The 21,228-nt window shown below is 53.1% G+C and overlaps 3 protein-coding genes across 3 annotated transcripts; 1 reads left to right on the forward strand and 2 right to left on the reverse strand.

Annotated features, from left to right (window-relative positions):
- Positions 1-4,865: 4,865 nt before the first annotated feature.
- LOC126036575 (avidin-like) lies at positions 4,866-6,343 on the reverse strand. The gene is made up of 4 exons (XM_049796514.1): positions 6,203-6,343; positions 5,879-6,089; positions 5,269-5,389; positions 4,866-5,001 (listed from the first exon to the last, which is right to left on the reverse strand). Exons 1-4 carry the CDS (start codon positions 6,272-6,274, stop codon positions 4,866-4,868), a joined length of 540 nt encoding a protein of 179 aa, XP_049652471.1. The 5' UTR covers positions 6,275-6,343.
- Positions 6,344-7,463: 1,120 nt separating this feature from the next.
- On the forward strand, positions 7,464-9,353 carry LOC126036565 (uncharacterized). Its single transcript, XM_049796504.1, is given in 3 exon segments — positions 7,464-7,935; positions 7,938-8,723; positions 8,726-9,353. Coding segments are annotated over 3 exon segments (1,191 nt in total). The 5' UTR covers positions 7,464-7,703; the 3' UTR covers positions 8,899-9,353.
- Positions 9,354-13,990: 4,637 nt separating this feature from the next.
- LOC126036249 (non-lysosomal glucosylceramidase-like) lies at positions 13,991-20,596 on the reverse strand. The gene is made up of 12 exons (XM_049795779.1): positions 20,552-20,596; positions 19,471-19,710; positions 18,992-19,094; positions 17,511-17,646; positions 17,099-17,224; positions 16,810-16,994; positions 16,376-16,480; positions 15,634-15,741; positions 15,111-15,262; positions 14,858-14,964; positions 14,646-14,703; positions 13,991-14,065 (listed from the first exon to the last, which is right to left on the reverse strand). The coding sequence occupies exons 1-12, from the start codon at positions 20,594-20,596 to the stop codon at positions 13,991-13,993; spliced, it is 1,440 nt and encodes a 479-aa protein (XP_049651736.1).
- Positions 20,597-21,228: the final 632 nt, after the last annotated feature.

Below are 21,228 nucleotides of genomic sequence, written 5' to 3' on the forward strand. Positions count from 1 at the left end.
AGGGTGCTGCATAATATCAAGCAGTGTTTGGTAGATACTGGCCAGGGCCCAGCACAGTGCAGCGAGTTGTACGTCTTTGGAATAGCCACAGCATTTGTCTTTCAAATATTCTACCACTTCATGAGGGTTCTGTAGTTGTTTGGGAGTGCACTTCCAAGCCACTGGAGGTGAGAAGTTCTCTAGATACCTGCCCATATCCTCCCACATGCCGTGCCACCCATGAATATCCAGCTTTGGGGCCGATCTCTGGGCGGTCCTCTTAAAGAGCCTTTTTGTAGCCCTAAACAAGACCTGAAAAATATTCAGGAGGCATAGCACTAACAGCACGCTGGCTTGCGCATCCCAAGGATATTCAAAATTCTCGAAAGCTGTTGTAATTAGTCGGAAGGAGGAAAGGGAGGCGAATGGATGGCGGGGAGTATCCCCCCCTAACTTCCCCATGGATGGGGTGTAATTACCAATAAAATCCGACAGAAGGTGCCCAAAGTATGGAAATGTTATCACTGCCTCATACAGATACCAGTTTAACCTCACGACCAGCGATGTAATAATTTCGTAAGTCGACATTGCCCAGTACAGCAAAATGATAATCCCAATCACTCTCCCAGAGATGAGATACGCAACTACAGGCAATACATAGAGCATATAAGAGCTTACAAAACGCCACCATGTAAACAAATGAAACAACATTGTGACTAACATCTATTTATCCAAGAAATGCGTTTGACAAATTTGTTTCAACACGCTCTGGCCAGATCTGTCGTTATCTCAACCCTTCTGCCCCACGTTGGGCGCCAAAAAAGGACTGTCGTGGTCTCAGCCCAGCCGGTAACAAAGGACCACGCAGCCGCTCGCTCACTCCTCCGCCCCCCTCCGGTGGGATGGGGAGGAGACGGAGGAGAGAAAAGAAAAAGAAAACTGGAACCTCGAGGGCTGAGATAAAGGCAGGTTACTGGGACAAACACAAAGAAAAATTACAACAACAACAACAACGGTACTAATGAAAAAGTATACAAAAAGAGTGATGCACAGTGCAACTGCTCACCACCCCGGACCCGACGCTCCGCCACTTCCCCCACCGAAAACCGAGACCACCCCCCGGCCCGCTCCCCATTTATATACTGAGCATGATGTCACATGCTATGGAATAGCTCCTTGGCTAGTTCAGGTCAGCTGCCCCGGCTGTGCCCCCACCTCCCAGGTTCCTGTAAAACTTAACTCTATCCCAGCTGAACCCAGGACAACTACCTTTTCTGGTTTACCCCTTGTTGTGTCCATGGCAAAGTATACCTGCGGTTTCCCTGTGGAGCCGAATCCGCCATCTCCACGTTGTACTTCACCTGGGTTCGGAACACACGTCCTGAATGGAACTAATTGTGCTATTCTGGTACCTTTAGGAATAGAAACAGGAGGGATTAAATCATGAATCATAATTCTTCCACAGTCCCACAATAATCTGCATCAATAAGCCCTGGGACTACTAGAATTCCTCCTAGAGCTGTTGAAGATCGCCCCATTAAAAATGCACTGAGTCCAAACCCCAATGGTCCCTTTATGTTGGATGTGTACTGCGGTTTCCACATCCACTCCGGAGCTTCCTGCAGTGGCGGATCTGGTGGTTGCGAGGCTGCCTGAGGGCTGGCAGCCCAAGCCCCTTGCATTCGTGTCGTTGCGTGAGGGGCCTTCACGGTCGGTGTGAATTTTCCCTGCTTCCTGTATTCTTGGTGGTATGGTTATCTTTCTTACACTTGTTGCAGCACTTACTGTTGGCAGTAACCGTACATTTGCTCCTAATGTGACCACGTTTGCCACAGTTAAAACACTTGACCGAGGGTGTCTTACTGGCCTTGTGCTTCTTTGTAGCTCCTTGTAGAGCTGTGGCAGCATAGGCTACTTTCTGTGAGTCCACTGATCGATCCATGTATTCCATCATATCAACGACGTCTGCATTTTTCGGCAAATTACACAATGCTTTGCGTGTCTTTCCAGTAGCATTTTCAAAAGCGAGTATTTTGAACATGTTTTCTTTCATGCCCTCGTTCACGTCAGGGTGGTCATAGATTGCCCTATGCAGTCTATTAATAAGCTGTGCAAAAGGTTCGTTATACTCCTGTTTCACCTGGGTGAAAGCACGGCTGCGCATGTTGTCTGGTATGGTAAGAAAAGCTTGATACGCCAAGATCTGTGACAGATGACGAACCTCAGGGACACACCGTAACTGAGCGTTCCCTGATGCGAAGGGTCCAGTACCCTTCAGCATCTGCGTGGTTACTCCCCATAAGGGATCTGTTTGTTGTCGTGGTGTTGCTTGTTCCCTATCACAGAACGTCTCCCACTGCCGGAAAAACACTGACATTTGGGTGGGTGTCAAAACCAACTGTGCTAGCTGTTTAATATCTTGAGGTATCAGCGTATCAGCAGAAAAATGAAGTGCAGTATTTGGTGAGTTAACGCAGATTTGATTCCGTACTGGCTCACAGCATTCCTTAATCTCTCAATGACCTTCCAGTCAAACGCCTCCCATTTTTTCTGTCCATTTGATGCAATAACTGGGAATGCTTGGAGCATAGTCCCTTCTGTAACGGCATCTTTTATTACACCCCTCCAGCGTCTCTGCCTTTCTTCTGCAGCGGCTATTACAAGCGGCTCCGCGTCTACCGCGGGCGCGGCTGGTGTCACCGTCTCCGGTCCCGAGAGGCGGGATGGATGAACGGGCGGGGGCGGGGGCGCGGACGGTTCTGCCCGGGGTCCGGCCGCGGCCGCGGCGGGCGGCAGGCGCTCCATGGCCGGCTGACACGCGCCGGGGCAAACGGGCGGAGGGGGGGGGCGGAGAGGGAGGGGAGGAGGGAGGGGGCGGAGGGGGTGGCGAGAAGGCGGGGGAGGGAGCGGGACTGGTACACGGCCAGAATCCTCATGCTCTTGCCTTCTCGGTTCATCCTTTCGGGAGGATCCTTTCTCCCTCACTTCTGGCTCTCCCGACCGTGCTGCCATTTTTTGTAATTGGTGCACCACCTCCCTTGGGAGATCTTCCGACCGTACTGTCCGTTTTTGTAATTGGCTCACCACCTCCCTTAGGAGCTCTTCCATCGCACTACCCGATGGAGATGGTTCCCTCACCCCCGCAACCTGTTTATCCGCATTGGTCACCCCCGAGTCTGTCGGGTTCGGATCTGTCGGGCGACAGTCGGCCCCCCCTAATTCCCCTCTTTCTTGTGGAGTAACAGACGGGGGAATTTTTTCGGCGCCAACGGCCTGGCTGGGTATAGGCAAAGGCTGCGCCTGTGCAGGCGTCTCAGCGTTAACAGAAATGGATGTCGGGGGGTGGAGATAGCTGTGTAGAGAATGTCCCCCCAACTCCAGCGGGGTAGGCTGACGCGGCAGCCGTGGAGGCAGCAGAGGGGTCACGGCCGCGCGGGCAGCGGCGGCTGCCTCCCGGTCCGCCCTCATCGCCTCCAGCATGTCTGGCATTACTTTCCCGAGCGCTGCGTATTTTTTCATCTCCTTCACCTTACCCCCCTTGCAGTTAGCAGCGTCCCACAGTGCCTTGCCTATATTATCCCAGGTCGCTTCTTCAAATGCGACATTTACATTCGGGAGAAGTTCCTTCTCCCAGGCCCATAAAAGTAACCCCTTTAACACAGAACTATCGAATTTCAGTCCTCTCTCAGAGAGAAAATTACGAAGGAGCTTTAGGACTGCTTCCTGCCTTTTGTCCAACCCCATCTCCTTCTCCGACCGCTCACCTAATCAGGGCGAGATTCAAGCTTCCGCGCGTCTCCTCGTTTTCCCAGCTCAGGGCGAGATTCACACTTAGGCGCGTCCCAGCTCAGCTGAAGCTCACGTCGTGCTTCCCAGCGTGGCTGAAGCTTCTGCCGTCCTGCCGGGGCAGCAGGAACACTCTCGGCCGGCTCCTCCGCTTCCTCGTCGGTTCAGCTGCACCAGAAATTCCCATAGAGACGATAAAGTGCTGATCTGAGGGTCCCTGTTCGGGCGCCAAATGTTGCGGAGGATCCACAGGGGAAATCACGCACAGACCAATGTGATCAAGTGAAGCCCATTTACTACAACTTTTAGCACAGTTCTATACCTTATGTGCTTGTGCACGCGCCTTGTACAATACTCTAATTGGTCCAATACCCCGGTTCACGCGACACTACCTTATCCTCCATTGGCTGTGCAAGCTTCTTCACGAGGTGTCCAGCAGTTACTTGTCTCATTCTTCGGCATCCAGGAGTTGCTTGTCAGGCTCTTCTTATCTTCCTTTCTCCCAGCGTACAAGGGCACAGCGTCCTTGTCTGCTCCTGCACTTTGTCAACTTATGCCTCGTTCCCACCTAACGGCTGGATTGCTCGCATGCCCTCGCCCAGCCAAGAAATCCTCGACACCTTCCTGCCAGCAGTGGCACAGGGGCTGAGCAGGGCCAGGGTGAGCGGGAGGCAGCGGCCGAAGCTCCCCGTGGCGGCAGCGGCGGTGGCCGTGTGCGGTGCCCGGGCTCTGCCTGCGCTGCTGCCCCTTGCCCGCTCGGCCCCTTTTATGGTGGAGGGGCCCGCGGACAGGCAGTGGCCGCCCGTGCTGGGCCTCCTGCCAAGGGTCACCCTGGTGGGAGACGGGCCACTAGCCACCACGCCAGACTGAGTGGGGTCCTGCTCCTCCGGGCAAGGCGGAGGTCCCGAGGGAGCACAGTGGGGCAAACTGGGGCTGCGACGGAGGAGCCCAGGCCATGGCAGGGGTCATGGTGGGGGACAGGCACCGGGCCTCGGGGATGGAGCCCGGAGAGGGCATGAGATGCCGTGGGGGACACACAGGGGAACATGGGCGCTGAGGCGCAACACGACAGGAGACGGGTGAGTGTTTGCTGCAAAGCTTTATTGAAAGCAGCAGTCGGCGGAGCAGAAGGAGCAGGATGCAGAGTCGTCGTCGTCGTCACTGGCCTGGGAATCCCCTTGCTCCCAGCTACACTCCTGCCGGGGGCGCAGGCGGGTGAAGACGTTGGTGCCGACCCTGTGGGGACACAAAGGGAGGAGATGTAAGAGTGAGAAACGCAGCCTTGCTGTGCCAAACGCCTGCCCGTTCCTGCCCCCCTGCTTCCTCCCCCAGCATTTGCACCTCCGAGGGACCCGCAGGGCGGCCGTGCACAAGCACCCCATCCTCAACCACCCCCGCACTGGCAGCAGCTCTGCCAGACGCTGAGCACCACGGGGTGGGAGAGTCCCGAACCCCTCTGGGGATGCTCAGGGGACCTGCGCAGGGCAGGAATGGGGGGCTCACCTGGTGGCCTTCCAATCGTCCTTGATGTTGTCCACATGTGACCGCAGGAGCCACATGGTCTTCAAAATCTCATTTCCCTTCTCATCCACAAAGCACTGGCCGGTGAAGACGGTGACAGAGTCTGCAGGGATGGGGTAGGAGATGGAGGGGAGAGTGGTCACGTTACCGAAAAAGCCAGTCAGTGCCAACCCATAGCCCTGCAGCTTGCCCCAGCACAGGGGGACAGTAGACCTGGGCTGTCCCTGCCCTCTGGGGACAGTAGTGATGGGGAAAGGAGGCAGAAGGCAACAGGGGGCTTGGGGTCTCATCTGGAGATGGGCAGACAGCAGCGGGCTTCAGCCCCCAGCACAACCTCTGCACCCTGGTACTGCGAGGTGACACCAGCCAAGGAGCTCTGGGGTCAAGGATGGGGGGCATGAGGGACACCACAGAGGATGGGAGAGCATTTGGGACACCACAGGGGAAGGCAGGGGATCAACAACGACCCTGCAGGGAAGGGCAGAAGAACATCAGGGACATCACAGGGAGGGCAGGGGAGGTCTGGGGACATCACAGTGGAGGGCAGGGGAGCTCTGGGGACACTGCAGGGAGGCTGGGAAAGGAGAAGTACCTGAAAAGCTCCATTTGACAGTGAAGCCGAAGGTGGGATGCCTCTGCTGGTTCGGGCGGTGCTGGGATCCCCGGAGGAGTGACACCTGGATCTTGTTCGTGGTGGCTGTCACGGCCGTATGGTAGAAGCCCCAGAATTCGCCTTTTCCATTCACGGGCATGATGGTCATGTTGGAGCCCAGTTCATTCATCCAGCGCCCAGTCAGCACACACTAGAGCAGAGGGGACTCAGAGTTGGTGCTGCAGCACAGCCCAAGTGCGGGCATGGTGGCAGGCGTAGGCAACCCTTCCCACCCTGCCCCGTGGATCCCAGCCCTGCCATTACCTTTTTTGCAGAGTAGCCAGGAGCCACCAGCACCATGCCGAGTATCAGGAGGAGTGGAGTCACTTGCACCATCTCGACAGCAGGCAGAGAGCAGGTGTACACAGGGATGTCCTCCTTGCAGGGCTCTGCTGATGTGCCTGGTCTCTTGCCTTTTTATTGCTGCCAGATCTGTGGGTAGCAGCTCTGGCCAGGGCATTATGCAAATTTGCAGTTCCCACCTGTATGAGAGGTGGCTGCAGGCAAATATTTCCAGAAGCACCAGCTGGAACTGCACCTCCTTGCCTACACATCTGTAAGAGACTCTGTTGATTTGCTGACTCAACATCCTGTTTTTGTAGGGGACTACACACAAGATGTCCCTGAAGAAGCCACCACATGATGCCTGCTGAGCTGTGCTTGCCCACAAGCAAGGTGAGAAAACCACCATGAGCACCTGGGCATGCATCCATGGAGGAACAGGGGGCGGCACACAGGATAATGAGTTCTGTGGAAATGGGTGGACTTTTCAGAGAAACAGAGGGGACTGGAACAATAAAAAAGAACTGCGTACTCCCCTCTCGGCTGAAGAAACCCGGACTTGGAAAACATCTGAAGGACTGTAACATCTGGATCTGAAGGGAAGACACCTGGCTGGCAGCAGCAGAAGAACCTGACCCTCCATCACTGTCGTTGGAACCAACTCAGCGGGACGCTGCTGGCTTCGTGGTGGTGGTTAACTAGTCTTGCTACCTCTCTTCCGTTCTCTTGCTTAGGTCTGTCTCTTTTTCTTTTTCCTCCCTCTGTTCTATCGCAGTTATTGGTTGTTATAGAGAATAAAATTTGTAAGGTTGTACAGCATCTGACCTCGTTTGTGTCTTAATCTCGCTCTCGGGTTCATTGAACAACCTTCCCCGGTATTGGATCGGGACATTTTTAAATTGGCGTCACGGACAGGATCCCCAGAGATGAGAGTGCTGCACTACTTTGTTGTGGAACTTTTGGGTTAATGTGCAGTCTGGCTCCTGAGAGTGAGAAGGGGGAACTAGTATATTCACGCGTGGCCCTCTCAGGACGTAATCCTCCTTCAAGTTAGCGTGTGACGTTGAAGGTTGTGCTCTTGAGAGGGAGAAGGGGGGAATTCGGAACTATTGTGAGACCCTCTCAAGACGTTACCCCCTTCTAGTTGTGTTGATTTGTAAGTGTACAGTGTGTCCTTCTGAGAGAGACCCTCTCAGAACGCAGACCCCATAATTTGTGTTAGAGAAAAATGGATGCTCGGGAAACTGTTGGTGTTTGTGATTCTGCACCCTCACGGGTTGAAGGAATAGAGAAACTATATGATCTTTTAGAGGACTACCGATCTTGCCCCTCAGTCCAGGGACAAGACGGGGTGAAAAACCACTGGTTTCAACCACAGAGTGTGGTGGATCGGATAAGAATCTTGCAGAAGGAAGCTAAGGTTAAAAAAGGGAAGGGAAAAGCAATAATTTGTGCAGTGCTGGGAGTGAGTCTGGCAGCCGCGATGGAAGAGAGGAAGCAGAAGTCTGGTCAAAGTGACATGATCAGAAGCCTGCAGAAGCAACTGCAAGAAAGTAAACAGTTGTTGGAGGAGGAAAGGAAACTTGTTAGGGTTTTAAAAAGAGAATTAAAGAATCAACTTTCGAGAGAGACGGAGGTAGACACGCCTCCTGTGGAGAAAAGGACACAGCAAATCTATCCTCAGAGGGATTTGCAAAGGGCAAAAGAGACCGTAGAGAGCCCCCCCGCGACGTGCGTCCAGTGATTAAAACCGAGTATGTGTATGAGGACAGTAGCGACGACCATCCTCAGGTTATCACTAAAGAAGCCCCATATACAGCAACTGAATTAGCAAAATTGAGAAAAGGTTTTTCAAGGATGGCAAAGGAATCTGAGACGGAGTACGTGTGGAGAGTGTCTTTGTCAGGAGGAGATGGAATCTTGTTGTCAGAGAAAGAAGCAGAAGAATATTGGGGTCCAGGTGTGTTTCTAACAACTGGTGATCACCGGGCCCCATGGTCATTGACTCAGAGAGCTGCGTACTGGGCTGGAGGGCTGAACCCTATGGAACGGGGAGATCCCCTTGCCATAACCGATACGGTGGATCAGCTGCTAGAAAGTGTGCAAAAGGCGGCATGTATCAGGATGATGTATGACCGGGAGCTCAAGCCCCATCAGGGCTCCCCGATAATGCTGCCTGTGGACCCAGAGAGGATGACTATTCTGATATGGGGGCTTCCTGACTCTCTGAGACCAATTGGGATCCAATTGCAAGGGAGAATTCTAAACACCCCCAATGGAGAAAGGACTATGTCCGTTCTGGAGGGGAGAATGTCCCCTGACCTTCGATGGCCAGGGGCATGGGGAGAGGTAGCTCAGGAATTGATTAACTTGGAGAGAAAATACGGCCCTGTTGGTGGATCGTCTCAAAGGACTGAAAACAAGATCGTACGGCGACTTAGTGGGCGGCTATTAGCCCCTGGAAGAGAGAGGCCCCTAAGTCGACAGGGACTATGGCAACTAGGGGTTCAAAAGGTGTTCCCTGGGACTTGATGGATGGGCTCTCGACCCAAAGACTGGAGGAGCTTGTGCAGAATTGGTCAGGGCAAAAGGCCATTTCCAAACCAACCCCTAGTGCCCCACCCTTGATAAGCCTGGAGGACGAGTCGACTAAGGAGGAGAAGGTGGCAGGAAACTAGATCTTCCACCCCCTGAAGGCGAGGGGGGAGGCGGAGGGTGGATGTTTGTTAGACAACTCACCTGCAATACAAAAGGAGATTTACTGATTACTATTGCTGTAGGACCAAAGAAAAGACCGGTGACCTTTTTAATTGATACTGGGGCACAAATTCCTGCGCTAAGGCGGACTAAAGCAGAACAATGCGGGATTTCGGCCCCATCTAAAAATCTGATTGTCTTAAATGCTTTTGGGAAAACCCAATCCATGCCCATGACTCCGGCAACCCTATGGTTGCCAGGGGAAGAAAACCCGGTCAATACCATGGTGGCCGTAGGATCTTTCCAGATGAACCTTTTAGGTATAGATGTTTTGAAGGGTAGACAGTGGCGGGACACCCAGGGAAACTCATGGTCTTTTGGTGTCCCTCAGATTAGGCAGTTAGCCGAAACATCCAGCCTGGAGGTGCGTCTATTGCAAGCAGCACCTACCCTTCCCCCTTCCAAGCTGACAAATGTTAAACCCTATCCAGTGCCTCTAGGAGCAAGAGAAGGAATTACGCCAGTTCTGGAGGATTTAAAGAAACAAGGGGTTGTAGTTCCTACTCACTCCCCCTTCAACTCCCCAGTATGGCCAGTCCGAAAACCAAATGGCAAATGGAGATTGACGGTAGATTACAGGAGGCTCAATGCCAACACAGGTCCACTAACAGCTGCTGTACCAAACATTGGTGAATTGATTGCTGCCATTCAGGAACAATCCCACCCTGTCATGGCAGTGATCGATGTTAAGGATATGTTTTTTATGGTCCCTTTACAACCTGAGGACCAGGATTGCTTCGCCTTCACCTGGGAAGGACAACAGTACACCTTTACATGACTGCCCCAAGGATACAAGCACTCCCTCACGCTGGCTCACCATGCTCTAGCGTGAGAGTTGGAAACAACTCCCATAAAAGCAGAGGTAAAGATCTATCAGTATATAGATGATGTGCTCATAGGAGGAAAGCAGGTAGAAGCAGTTAGAGAAACCCCGAACGACATCATCACCCATTTGGAAAGTATAGGGTTGACAATTCCACCTGAGAAAATCCAAACCCCTTCAAGCGAGGTAAAATTTTTAGGAATCTGGTGGAAGGGAGACATGACGTGTATTCCACCGGATACCCTTTCCTCTCTCGATCAGATCCAGATGCCAGAGTCAAAGAAAGACTTCAAGCATGCACTAGGATTGCTTGTGTTTTGGAGGAAACGCATTCCTGACCTCTCAATTACTGCTAGACCCCTGTATGACTTGTTGGGAAAGAGAGCTCAGTGGGAATGGACTCAGGTCCATGACAAAGCTTTACAGTTGTTGGTATTTGAAGTGAATGCCTATCAGGCCCTTGGTCCCATTCAAAAGGGTCCAGAGGGACCTGTTCAGCCCATTGGGTTTTATTCTCGTAGCTTTAAAGATGCTGAAAAAAGGTCTACAACTTGGGAAAAGGGTCTATTTGTAGTTAGTTTAGCTCTGAGAGAAGCCGAACGGACCACCCGGCAACAATCGATAGTGCTCAGAGGTCCATTTAAAGTGATCAAAGCAGTTTTGGCAGGAACTCCACCCCCCGACGGGGTGGCCCAGAGAGCCTCTGTGCGAGAGTGGTATGCACAGACAGAACACTACTGTGAAACCTTCTCCGTATCAGAAGGAGCCGCCAAAGTGTTAAATATACAAGACGAGGTGAACCCAGATAGAGACGCCTCCGAGCTTTTGCCTGTAATAGAAGTAGCTCCTCCGTTTTCTGGACAATTGCAAAATGTCTGGTTCATGGATGCCTCGTCGAAGCGAGAGGGAAAAATTTGGAAATATCGAGCTGTGGCACTTCGAGTAGATACCGAGGAACAGATCATTACCGAAGGGATAGGTAGTGCACAAGTAGGAGAACTAATTGCTGTGTGGAGCGTCTTCCAGCACGAGGCTCAATCTGCTTCCTCTATATCTATACTGATTCTTATGCTGTGTTTAAGGACTGCACTGAGTGGCTTCCATTCTGAGAACAAAACGGGTGGGAGGTCAATAGGATACCTGTGTGGCAAAAGGAAAAATGGCAAGATGTTCTTACCATTGCCAGACAAAGGAAATTTGCAGTAGCATGGGTAGCATCTCACCAACCAGATGATGCCCCGGTGAGCCAATGGAATGCTAAAGTGGATGAGCTGGCCCGGCTAGCTCTCCTACAAAGCACCCAGACAGTGGAAAATTGGGAATGCCTGTTGGAATGGCTACACGTAAAACGGAAACATTCAGGAGTCGAAGACCTCTGTTGTGAAGCACAAGCCCGAGGGTAAACCCCTGCATTTGAGAGAGGCAAAAGATGCCTGTGGAAAAATTGAAAAGATTCATACTAACCCGAGAAGCAAAGTTGTTCTTGTTTAACTTTCAGGAAGAAGCAAGCGACACAGACGTACCCACAGAAGAAGAGAAGCAGACACGATGTTATTTCTAATTATGTTATGTTGGAGATTTACCTATGAAGGTGAAGGGAAGCCAATTCCCCCACCTCTCCTTATCCCATAGGGTTCCTATAAGTATAACGAATCTGTTTTGTTAGAAACTAACCCATGTCCCCATTCAAACATGGAATGTTTGGGACGGTGATCTATGGTCTTGGTTACCTGGAGCACCATGGGTAAAACGGCTTCTGTTTTACCTGTTGTGTGCATTTGCCGCTTTGATGTTTGTGCCATGTGCTATTCCTTGGTTTATTCAGCTAATCCAACATGTCGTATCGAATATGCAATTTGTATCTGTTGCTTTGCTCGACGGTGTAAAACAGATTCCTGTCATTCGCCAGTCAAAGCGTGCGACTGTATCAATTGTTTAGTGTGATGGGTTAACCCTGGCTGAACACCAGGTGCCCACCGAAGCCATTCTATCACTCCCCCATCCTCAGCTGGACAGGGGAGAGAAAATATAACAAAAGGCTTGCGGGTCGAGACAAGGACAGGAGAGATCATTCACTATTACCATCACGGGCAAAACAGACTCAGTTTGGGAAAATTAACTCAATTTATTACAAATCAACCAGAGCAAGGTAATGAGAAATAAAACGAAATCTCAGAACACCTTCCCACCACCCCTCCCTTCTTCCTGGGCACAACTACACTCCCGGATTTCACCACCAAGCCCCCCCAGCGGCACAGGGGGACAGGGAGGGGGTTTATGGTCATCACACGTTATTTTCTGCCGCTTCACCTCCTCAGGACGAGGGCTGATCACACTCTTCCCCTGCTCCAGCGTGGGGTCCCACCCACGGGAGACAGTCCTCCACGAACTCCTCCAACGTGGGCCATTCCCACGGGCTGCAGTTCTTCACGAACTGCTCCAGCATGGGTCCATTCCACGGTGTGCAGTCCTTCAGGAGCACACTGCTCCAGCGCGGGTCCCCCACGGGCTCACAAGTCCTGCCAGAAAACCTGCTCCGTGGGCTCCTCTCTCCACAGATCCGCAGGTCCTGCCAGGAACCTGCTCCAGCGCGGGGTTCCCACGGGGTCACAGCCTCCTTCGGGAACCCACCTGCTCCGGCGTGGGGTCCTCCACGGGCTGCAGGTGGAGATCTGCTCCACCGTGGACCTCCCTGGACTGCAGGGGGTCAGCCTGCCTCACCAGGGTCTTCACCACGGGCTGCAGGGGAATCTTCGCTCTGGCGCCTGGAGCATCTCCTCCCCCTCCTTCTTCACTGACCTTGGTGTCCGCAGGCTTGTTTCTCTTACATGTTCTCACTCCTCACTCCGGCGGCTGTTTCTCTCCGTCCCAACTTTTTTTCCTTCTTAAAAATGTTATCACAGAGGCGTTACCACTATCACTCATTGGCTCGGCCTTGGCCAGCGGCGGGTCCGTCTTAGAGCCAGCTGGTATGGGCTCGCTCTCTCGAACACAGGGGAAGCTTCCAGCAGCTTCTTACAGAAGCCACCCCTGTAACCCCCCCCGCGACCAAAACCTTGCCAGACAAAACCAATACATTTAGGCACATGCACTCTGGGCTGGGGCGCGGAACTGCATAAACACCCCCTCGCACTCAGGTTGGTCAGACCACCATTTTTTGGCTCTGTAGTTAACCAAAATGTATACTTTTCTTGTAGTTAACTTTGTGACACTTGGTTTGTTAGCTGTTGCTATATGTATGTCTTGGTTTTGTAAGTGTCCCCGGTGGTTTTGGAATTTTGTGGCAGTTGTTTTGTTGGCCTTTGCTACATTTCTCCTTGTGGTATGCATGTGTTGGTTTTGTAAGGGTCCGCGTCAACCATCTTGTAATTGTACTTGCTCATGTGGACAACCACCTTCTCCCCCTCCCCGTTCCGAAAGACCAGGAACACCTTCCTAGGCCCGGCCAGGGACACGTTTAAGTAGATAATGTTGTTGTTGTTGTTGTTGTTATCTTAATATGTGTTTAAGTAGAATAGTGGTTAATTATTATTATTATATAGGATTGTTGTTTACGTACTTTTGTTTAATTTGGGAGAGAAGCTTTTAGGCCCAAGCGGCGCATGCACTTTAGGCGCATGCGGACTCCAACACCGACAGACTGCGTGGGCTGTTAGGGCTGGGACCATTTTGTGGCGTAGCGCCGGCAAGATGACGAAGTACGAATATGTGTTTGTGTTGATTCCAATTTATTATATAGCCTTTGCTTTAATGGCGGTTATCTTAATAGTTCTCTTAATACTTCTCTTTTGTCCTTGTAGCTGTTCGTGTGAACGGCTGTAGTTTTTTTTTTATTGACTCTCTGTAACCTTGAAATGTGTTTTAATATTGTAGAGTTAGTTAAGTTTAGAATAAAAGTTGATGTTAAGTAGATGTTGTTGGTTATTGGATGTTGTTGTTTAACCTATTTAGAAATGTTATAAGATAATTGTTATGATATCGTTGGTCATTCATATTGTTGCCTAATGTAGAAGTATTGTAATAACATAGAATAAGCCTTAAAAAGCCAAATAATTTTATGTTGACCTTTGGTTTTTGTCTTTGTTTTATTATGGAAATTTGTTAACTTGGTTATATCGTTGTAGCATGCACCTTTTCCCTCTTTCTCTCTCTCTCCCTTTACTTTCTACGCCACCACGAGGACAGCAATGTCAAGCCACGGGGTGGATGTAAGAGACTGTGTTGGTTTGCTGACTCGACATCGCTGCTGCCTCGACATCCTGTTGCTGTAGGGGAGTACGCACAAGGTGTCCCCGAAGAAGCCACCACATCCGCGCCTGCCGAGCTGTGCCTGCCCACAAGCAAGGTGAGAAAACCACCATGAGCACCTGGGCATGCGTCCATGGAGGAACAGGGGGCGGCACACAGGATAATGAGTTCTGAAGAAATGGGTGGACTTTTCTGAGAAATCGTGGGGACTGGAACAATAAAAAAGAACTGCGTACTCCCCTCTCGCGCGCGTGAAAAAACCTGGACTTGGAAGACGCCTGAAGGACTGTAACATCTGGATTAGAAGGACAGACACCTGACTGGCAGCTGAAGAACCCGACCCTCCAACACCAGCGTCGGAACCGACTCAGCAGGACGTTGCTGGCTTTGTGGTGGTGGTAACTAGTCTTGCTACCTCTCTTCCGTTCTCTTGCTTAGGTCTGTCTCTTTCCCTTCTTCCTCACTCTGTTCTATTGCAGTTATTGGTTGTTGTAGGGAATAAAAGTTGTAAGGTTGTACAGCATTTGACCTCATTTGTGTCGTAATCTCGCTCTCGGGATCATTTAACAACCCTCCCCGATATTGGGTCGGGACAACCTCTGCCATCTTGCACATCACGCAGACAGCTGCCAGCCACAGCCCACCGCAGTAGGCACTGTCGGAGCCAAAGGAGAGAAGCATCAGCAACGTGGGACACCCCATGGGTTGCACAGAGCTCCCACAACAGATGGGGACCACAGTCCAGGCTCTGAGTTACCTTCCCACCCCACAAGACCCATCTCCAGGCCCCACCGGCCTCTCTTGCTCACCTGGCTCCATTGACCACCCACGCATCATACGTCTGGTCAGCAAAGCCACCATTTTCGATGAGCCCATCATTATCCATATCAAACTTCAGCTCCGACTCCATCACAGCCTGCGAGAGAGGCAGGAGATGGTCACGCAGCCCCCGTATGCTGGCAGCCCCTCACACTCTGCTCAGGAGAGTCCATCCTCTTGGGATGTCGCATGGCTCCCAAGTGGGGAAGGGGGATGTGCCATGGTCTGATCTCCTCCCAGTACCTGGCAGACTGGCCACATGTCCCGCAAGTATAGGGAGTCACGTGTCAGGTAGTAGTCCCGGTACACCTGCAGCACAAACTTCAGGTTGAGGTCCTTCCAGTCGGCTGTGTCATGCATCAGGTAGGCATTGACACGCTGCCACGGCTCATCACCTAAGCAAGGAAAGAGCGGATGCAGCAGGGCAGCAAGCAACGAACGTCCTCTCTCCTACCCAGGAGCAAGGTCCCAAGGGTGCTGCGATTAAACTGCACTAAAATAACATGTTGCATCCTGTGCCACCTCTAGTGAAAGCAGCCTTCCTGCTGCTGCTCAGCTTCCCTCTGTCTCCCTTGTGCAAGCTTCATGCAGTGTGGTCCTCATCACCACCCCAAATCATCCAAGCTTTTCGTTCCCAGAAAATAAACAGTGTATTCCATGCATCATACCTCTTTCCCACAGCTCGGGAGTTAACTACCCTGAGAAAGTTATGTGAGCAGACCTTCACCCCCTCTGCCTGCCAGCATGCCCGGCCAGATCACCTCACCTGGGTCCCCAATGTCACGCGGCACCACATTCTTCAGCTTCACCTGGGCTGTCTGACCACACATCAAGTACTGCCGGGGCTGGACGTCCTCGTTCACCACTGTGACAGCTGGAGAGGACACAGAGCAAAAGGCATTAGAAAGGCAGCAGGCACTGCAGCAGCAAGCTCCAAGCGCAGGCAGGGCCACCAGCACACCAGGCTGCCCGTTGGGGCTCCGGCTGCAAGATCACAGCCCTCTGCAAAGGGGGCTGCTCCCAGTCTCCCCTCAGCAGGGGACATGCAACTGTCGCCACCCCCTTAAGCAAGGTGGTGGCAGCACCCAGGGCTGGGAGGGAACCCCAGTGGGCTCAGCCCTCCCACAGCCCAGCAAAGGGCTGTGCTCCACCACTGGCCAGGCCGAGCAGCCTCCAAGCCCACCCAAAGCATCAGGGTCTGCAAACAGCTCCATGCTTCTCCTCTGCAAGGAGCACAGGGAGAGATGGTAAGACCAGGGACTTCCCAGGGCAGGCAGAGCCAGCCGTGCACCCCAAGTGTGGCAAGAAGGCATCCCAGTGCTGGCCAGAGAGATGCTGAGAGGCGGCTATGTGGGGGGTTTGCAAGTCCTGGGCCCAGCAGAGGAGCTGGAGGGGGATGCTGGCTCCATGGCACAGATTTCTATGGCAGGTGCTGTCCCAGATCCTCCGTCTCTTCTCTAGGCGAAGACAGCAGCAGGCATCAAGCCAGGGTCTCCTGGGTCACTCACCAATGTCATACTGCAGGCTAATCTGCAGCTTGGGCCACAGCATGACGAGAGCAAAGGAGGCATAGAAGTGGACATCGTAGGTGTTGTACATCCGGTACTCCTGGCCTGCAAGGACCGGGGAGACAGTGAGGGGGAAGGCAAAGTAGGGGCAGGTCCTCCCTCCCACACAGCCCAGGAGGGTAGGCTCTTTGCTGGCACAGGCAAGGGCTCCCGTTAGAAGTGGTTTTTATTCTCTATGTATAGCACCCAGGAGTCTGAAAAAGGTCTCGTGACATGTCCTACAGGGCTTGGTCCTGCAAGGGGTTTTCCTGGGAACAGCGCTGCTCCCTAGCCATCAGGGTGTGAAGAACATCCCCGTGGCAGGTTAAAACCACCTGGTGACAGCAATGGGAAGGGGTTGAGTTGGGACCATCCATCACGTCCCTGCAAGTTACCTTCTAAATAAGCAAACCTTCCATACTCCCCCAGGACAGGGAGGAGGTGGGAGAGGCCAGCCCCCGCTGGCCCCTGCAGGTCCTCGGCATGGCAGTCCGGGGGCAGCTCCACCCAGATGGTCCCCCCATCCGTCACAAAGTACAGCTCATTGAAGAGGGCCGACTTGTACCAGGAAGGCAGCTGGCTGTGGGCAAGAGGGAAACTCAACCACGGTGGCCCAGGCGGTGATGCTCCTGCTCTGACCAGCCCCAGGAGGCCACTGGGAAGGTGCTCCCACCCCTACCCTACCTGTTCTCCAGGATGGGCTTCTGCCACGCTTCAATCTTCCTCTCCCACTCCTCATAGTGTGTCAGGGCATGATGCGACAGGGCAGGAGCAGCATCACCTCCGCTACCAAAAAAACGAGTGTACCGCCTGCCGAGCAGGGGTTTGGTGAGTATGCCATGGGCTCAGCCTGGGAAGCCCACTCGGCTGTGGGAGAGGGGCTGGATTATAGTGAACACCAGATTAATAATGCAACTGCTAGTGCAGAGGTGTTGAGGAGCAGGGGCTGGCGAGAGGGTCCCCTCCATGAGCTGGCAGGGCCACGGCTGCAGGGAGCGGGTGGCACAAGGCTCCCCAGGCGGTACTGAAGCCTGGAGGCAGGGAAAAGGGGGCTGCGGGGACATGAGCCAAGGCCCACTGGAGACAAGCCACCCACCTAAGGTGCAGCTTCTCCTTGGAGCCAAAGTAAACACGGGGCATGTCCCAAGCCAGGGCCAGCTCCAGCGTCCTGTGCCGCCGGGCAGGCACCGCTGCTGCCGTCACCTCCCCCTTCTCTGTCAGGCTGCTTTTACCTGCTGGGAGAAAAAAAATACTCACAAGTGACCAAGGAAGCCCTACGGGGGGGGAGGTGGGGGTGGTGGTAACTGATGCTCCCATGCACTCCAAGACAGACAAGACTATTTGGGCATGCCCCAGCCTCCTTGCAACCTGGAGGGTACATGCCCAGAGTTTTAAGGGATGACATTACCGCACATGAGTAACTGCTTTTTGCAAGCAGGAAAAAATACCTGCTGTGGGCGAGGGGTTAAAAAAGTAAGTCATCAAAGCAGATGAAGAAATCAGGCAGGAAAAGCCACCAGACATGAGTGGAAGGGACAGGGCATCCCATGACTAACTGCGTTGCACTCAGAGACACTGTGAAGTTCTAGTGACAGTCATCATCTCCAGCTTTTTGCAGGGTGCTTGAACTATGCCCATATTTAAGAAAAGCCCGGAGGCAGCTGGATAATTATATGCTGGTTCTGACATGTTTTCCACGTAAACTCATTAAAGCAACAATTTGAACAGAAGCACAGATCCCAACTATGATAATGGCTGGTATTCATGAAGGAAAACCACATCCCAATAGCCCGGTGAGCTCTGAGTGCATCTAGGCAGGAAACTTGGTTTTCCGGAAATATTTATGTAAACGCTTTATTTACATAATTTAAGCTTCAAGAAATCTTGCAAAGGCCCAGTGCCAGCATCACTAGTTTGTCAGGATCATCCTTGTTCAAAAGCTGGCAGAGACATAATGCAAATGGTCACTTTTTATCGCCATAAGAGATTAGCAGCAAGGGCTGGGAGACACCATGCTACTTCAAGGCTTCTGCCAAGGTAGTGAGCAGACAACTGAGGATGATGTAGAAGTATCAAGGGAACACCACTGACCTGCAGGGAACTGATAGAGTAACAAGAGGACAGCAAGTGATGGCAGCACCAAACCCAAGGACTGCTAAACACCCACTAGAATGAATCTGACAGCGCCCAGCTCACAGATCTGGCAATGGGAACCTGGGGAACGTGGCTGGCTATCACCCTGACTACTCAGCAGAAATCTCAACTCAGTGTGCAACCCTACACAGACTAAAAAGATAGTGGCATGTATAACTAACATAGCTGAGAACAGCCCCATACTGGTGTGAACAGCTTTTGGAGAACCATAACAATGACAGCGTGACTAGCAAAGAGAAATTTGGATACAGCCTAAAGCTGGGAACGAGCCGCAGCGCCACGAAGGGCTTTTTGCGAAGGCACCGAGGTGGCCAGAGGCAGGGAAATCCACTCTTGCGTGGGTGCCTTGTGCTCCACAACCAGCGTGGCAACCCATTCCTCCTGCTCCCCTCTGCCCATCCCATGGAGGACGGAGGGACTCACGAGCGGGGGAATCCAGCCTGCCGTCCTGCAGGAGGTCCTGCCACACCTCTCTACCCGATCCGGTGGGATTGAATGCCGTGAGGTGGGTGACTCCCGTGCCTGCCTGGGGAAGGGAAGAGCCTCATCAGGGGCTGGTAGTTTTGAGGGGCAGATGCAGGCCCCCTGCCCCCAACAACTCTGGAAGCCCACACTCACTCCCCACATGCTGCCCAGCAATGCTAACTCTAAACCTACTCACCCGCTGTCCTGCAAGCTTTACCCATAGCTCCTCTCCTGGCACCCACCCCCAGAGAGGATGCCCTCAGGGAATTCATGTCCCCACTCCTGCTCCAGCAGTCAGGCAAGCGCTGAGGACCGGTGCTGACCCCAGCCCATTGTACACCCATCCTTCACTAGCTGCCTGGCAGCAGCTCCCCCACATTCAGCAGGGCTGTGCAAGCCCACCAGCAAGAGCCACACCACCAGTGCCAGCCCTTTACCTTCTCTCTGGCGGAGATGGCGAGGGTGAAGGGGTTCACGCGTGTGCAGTGGTGCAGCAGGACTCCAGCAACCCGCTCGCCGTCCTTCTCATAGGCGAAGGGCTCATTCCAGTGCCCTCCGCTCCCGTCCTCCTTCGTTCCTGTGCCATTCTGCAGGCTGAACATGATGGAGACATCCACATCTTCATCCTTCCCATTCTCCACCTCCCAGATGAACACTCCTACCGCTAGGCTGGAGTCCTGGCAGAGACAGACAACACTGCGTATAGGGCTGGTGCTCCATGGTTAGCCGTCAGAGCGTCATTTCTCCCGCTGCTGGGAAGACCACATGGGATGCAGCAGGAGCAAGAGTACCAGGAACAATCGGTCTCACAGTCCACTGCCAAGCTGGGGAGCAGCAGCAGGAGCAGAGGAATTCTGGGGCCAGGCAGTACAACATTCAGATCACAAACACTGGGCTAGCAAACCCCACACCGGTTTGTGGGGCTGTGTGCTCAGAGAAGCTGTGGATGTCCCCTCCCTGGCAGTGTTCAAGGCCAGGCTGGATGGGGCTTTGAGCAGCTCAGTCTAGCAGAAGGTGTCCCTGCCCATGGCAGGGGGGTTGGAACTGGATGATCTTTAAGCTCCCTTCCAACCCAAACCATTCGATGATCATTCGATGATAATGCACAGATGGAAAGCAGTGTTTAAGGCTCCGACGGGTGTCTCGCCACCCATCTGCTCAACAGGTTGATACAGGCTCACGTGCTTTGCTGGGGTAAGAGGAAGGTCAGGTGTGTCAGCAGCACAGCCTGCCGCCTTCGCCTGGGGCTGGGAGCGAGCAGGAGCAGCATGCAGGAGCGGCAAGGCATCCCTTGCTGCCATCCTGAGCTTCCGCATTGCTGTCGGGGTTCCTCCTGCCTGGGAGCATCACTGAGTGGAGACATGTCGGAAATGTTGGGAAAGCCCAGCTGGGGAAGCCCAGCTAGTAAGCAGCTCTTCCCTTGGGGATGGCAGGCAAAAGCCAGCTAAAACACTCTCAGGAACACACAGCTGACAAACCAACCCACAAGTACAGGCTGAGAGCTTCCCAAAACATTACCACCGCATGCTCCGGGCAGTAAGGCCGCAGCTCTGGACCTGCCATTCCCGGTGGATGGGAGCTGGGATGGTCACAGGACAAAACCAAAGGCAGGAAACAAGCAGTACAAAGAGTCAAAGCACAGGAGCAGCTGTCAGAGCTAAGCACAGGAAAAAAGGGGTAACTCTTCCAGCACCAACTGTCCCAGGAGGGGCAAAGCCTGCCAGGGTCCCACGGCTACAGAGCCGGCAGCTGGCACTAGGGACAGGGTCTTGGGACAGAAGAGACCAGGCTGGGAAAGAACATTAACAAGGTGGCAAGCCTGGGTGTCTTCAGGCAATGCTGAGCTGGGCAGGAGGGACCAGGAACTCCTCTACTACTGCAGCATCCCTGGACGCACGGGCAATGCTCAGGGGTCAAAAACTCACCAGCTCCAAGCTTCTGCTATCACAATGGGACACACTGACCATCACACAGTACAGGCCTGTCTCTCCTGTGCCAGTGTGACGCCCATTTACAAGAAGGGTCAGAGGGAGGATCCGGGGAACTACAGGCCTGTCAACCCGACCGTGGTACTGGGGAAGATGATGGAACAGTTTGTCTTGAGAGCACTCATGTGGCAAGTCCAGGACAAGTAGGGGATCAGGCCCAGCCAGCATGGGTTTACGAAAGGCAGGTCCTGCTTGACCAACCTGATC

This window comes from Accipiter gentilis, chromosome Z, assembly GCF_929443795.1.
Source record: "Accipiter gentilis chromosome Z, bAccGen1.1, whole genome shotgun sequence".
Lineage (NCBI taxonomy): Eukaryota > Metazoa > Chordata > Aves > Accipitriformes > Accipitridae > Astur > Astur gentilis.